The 2,301-nt window shown below is 49.5% G+C and overlaps 1 protein-coding gene across 5 annotated transcripts in view; it reads left to right on the top strand.

Annotated features, from left to right (window-relative positions):
* The first annotated feature begins 390 nt into the window (after positions 1–390).
* Positions 391–2,301, top strand: part of Dnajc27 (DnaJ heat shock protein family (Hsp40) member C27) — a 26,823-nt gene continuing 24,912 nt past the window's right edge. For 4 of the 5 annotated variants that reach the window (XR_007589232.1, XR_007589231.1, XR_007589230.1 and 1 more), the window contains exon 1: positions 396–659. Coding sequence is in view for 2 of the 5 variants with exons in the window: in XM_050125865.1 (XP_049981822.1) it covers positions 570–659 (90 nt within the window). In the remaining 3 variants the exon portion in view is untranslated. Of the gene's footprint in view, positions 660–2,301 lie in introns of all 5 variants that reach the window. The other variant, XM_050125866.1, reaches the window with a different exon arrangement.

The following is a 2,301-nucleotide window of genomic DNA, read 5'->3' as shown; positions in this document are numbered from 1 at the left end:
GGATGAACGCATTTGCCCGGACAGCCTGCTAATTATGCCATCTCTATGTGACTGGACATTCGCAGAATCCACTGCGATCCTGGGAGGTCAGTCCCCTGCAGAAACTGAGGGGTCACTGTAATGATGGAGAAAGAAAGAAAAAGTCCATAGTTTGCTTAGACTTCTTGGCGTGCCTGGGCCTTACACTAAATTTCAGAAACTCCCCGTGACGTTCACTCTTCTTTTTGCCACTAAGTGCAGACCAACCTTGGGCCAAGCAAAGAAGCCCCGAATTTCAGGTGTCGTCGCCCACGTCGCCCCGGCCCACCAGGACCCCGAGACCCAGTCCTCCCGAGCCCCGCAATGACGTCACGGAGCGCTGTCATCGCGAGACTCCGCTCGCCCTCCGCGGCTCGCCGCTTCCCAACCGCCCGCGACGGTCCGCGGCCAGGCAGCGGTGGGGATGGCGAGCCGCGGAGCCAGGGCGGTGACGAGCGCAGCGGCTCCGCCATTGGGCAAGGAGGCCTGAGGGACGGGCTGGCTGGGTGCAGAAGGACACCGGAACCGGCAGCCTCAGCAGAGCGAGGGCGATGGAGGCCAACGTGCCGCCGAAGCGGAAGGAGCCAGCCAAGTCCCTCCGCATCAAAGTCATCTCCATGGGCAACGCCGAAGTGGGGAAAGTGAGTATCGCTGGTGCGAGGGGCGGGGCCGCCGCTTGCGGAGAGACATGCCCATTGGCTGAGAGAGTAGCCACTCAACAGCCCGAAGCCCCGCCTCATCACTGCTCCGGGAGCATCCCTGTGCTCACCGGGGCCTTGCAGCTTCCAGAGGAAAACTACCTTGACCTTTTTTGACCTTTGGGTTGCACGCTTTTTACTAACGTCACTGCCCACAAGAAGGTGCCTGGGGTGGCCTCTGACCTTTGACTATATTTCGAAGGTAGTAAAGAGGCCTAGGTCCCAAATTTATAGTTTAGATATCAAATTTGCTTTCCGAGAGAGGGGTCCAAGACATGAAGGTGGGGAGAGTCATTGCCTCCTAGCTGTGGCGTTTAAAGGGATGTCTGGGATAGATTAAGAAAAATGTCGCCGGGCACAGTGACATTCCCATCAGCAGAACACAACAACCTACTGCGTTTCAGGGAACATTCCCTGGCCGCCCAGGATCTTACGTTGTTTTTGTTATAAATTTCTCATGCTGTCAAGTCATTTTCGCAGAGAAGCCTTCATTCATTCATTCATTCATTCATTCATTCATTTATCCATCTATCCATTTCTTTGTTTATTGAACCGTCTTTCTGTGTTCCATCTGCTGTGTATTAGCTATTAAACTTCCTCCCCGATGGGCAGTGGTGACCTAAGACTTTTCCCAAATGAATTCAGATGCCTGTTCTTCTTACTCAAGTTTTCTCCCTTAATGAGGGGAAGCTGTTAGTTAAGAATCCCAGAGTGGGCAAATCAGTGACAGGGAGGGGGATTGGAAGCGGAGTCTACACTCTCCCAAATGCGGAGACTTACTGATGGGAGTATTTAAACCAGTACACTGCACTTAGAAGACGTTCAGTAAATATTTATTAGTGCTTTACTGTTTAGCTCCCCCCTCTACTACTTAGGTACCATTGTGTATGTGTTAACCAAACCTTTGTTGAAATTTAACATGTATTGACTATTAACTATGTTTCAACTCTGGTTTACAAAGCTAAGAAAGTTGGGAGAGTCAGTGCTGGGCAAGCATGGAGAACAGGTCTATGCCTAGAACCCTGCAAAAACCTGAGCTAGTGGCACAGGCTTCTGAATCCTAGTGCTGGGCAAGCAGAAATAGGGGGATCCCTGGCCCTCACTGACCAACTATCCTAGCCGAGTCAGTGAGCCGAAGGCCGCACGTCCCAAGAAAGACCTTGTCTCGCCGGGTGATGGTGGTGCACGCCTTTAATCCCAGCACTCGGGAGGCAGAGGCAGGCCTAGTCTACAAGAGCTAGTTCCAGGACAGGCCCCAAAGCTACAGAGAAACCCTGTCTCAAAAAAACAAAAAAAAAACAAAACAAGAAAGAAAGAAAGAGAGAGAGAGAGAAAGAGAGAGAGAAAGAAAGACCTTGTCTCAAAAAGAAAGATGGCCACTGAAGAATGACATCCATGCGCTTAATTAAAACTCCCATTTCTACCTAAATTTTGGCTTTCTGGATAGATAAAAGTTGAACAGTTTTGAAAAATGTGCTTAATAGATTTAGTAAAACAGTAACCACCATATTTATTCACTACTATTTTTAAAAATATGCTATCGAAATTTATATATATATATATATAGATAGAGAGAGAGAGAGAG

The sequence above is a fragment of the Alexandromys fortis genome, unplaced genomic scaffold (assembly GCF_014885135.2).
Source record: "Alexandromys fortis isolate MF-2015 unplaced genomic scaffold, M_Fortis_MF-2015_v1.1 scaffold_252, whole genome shotgun sequence".
Lineage (NCBI taxonomy): Eukaryota > Metazoa > Chordata > Mammalia > Rodentia > Cricetidae > Alexandromys > Alexandromys fortis.
Note: the sequence above shows the minus strand (reverse complement) of the source record. Positions and strands in the feature narration are given on the sequence as shown.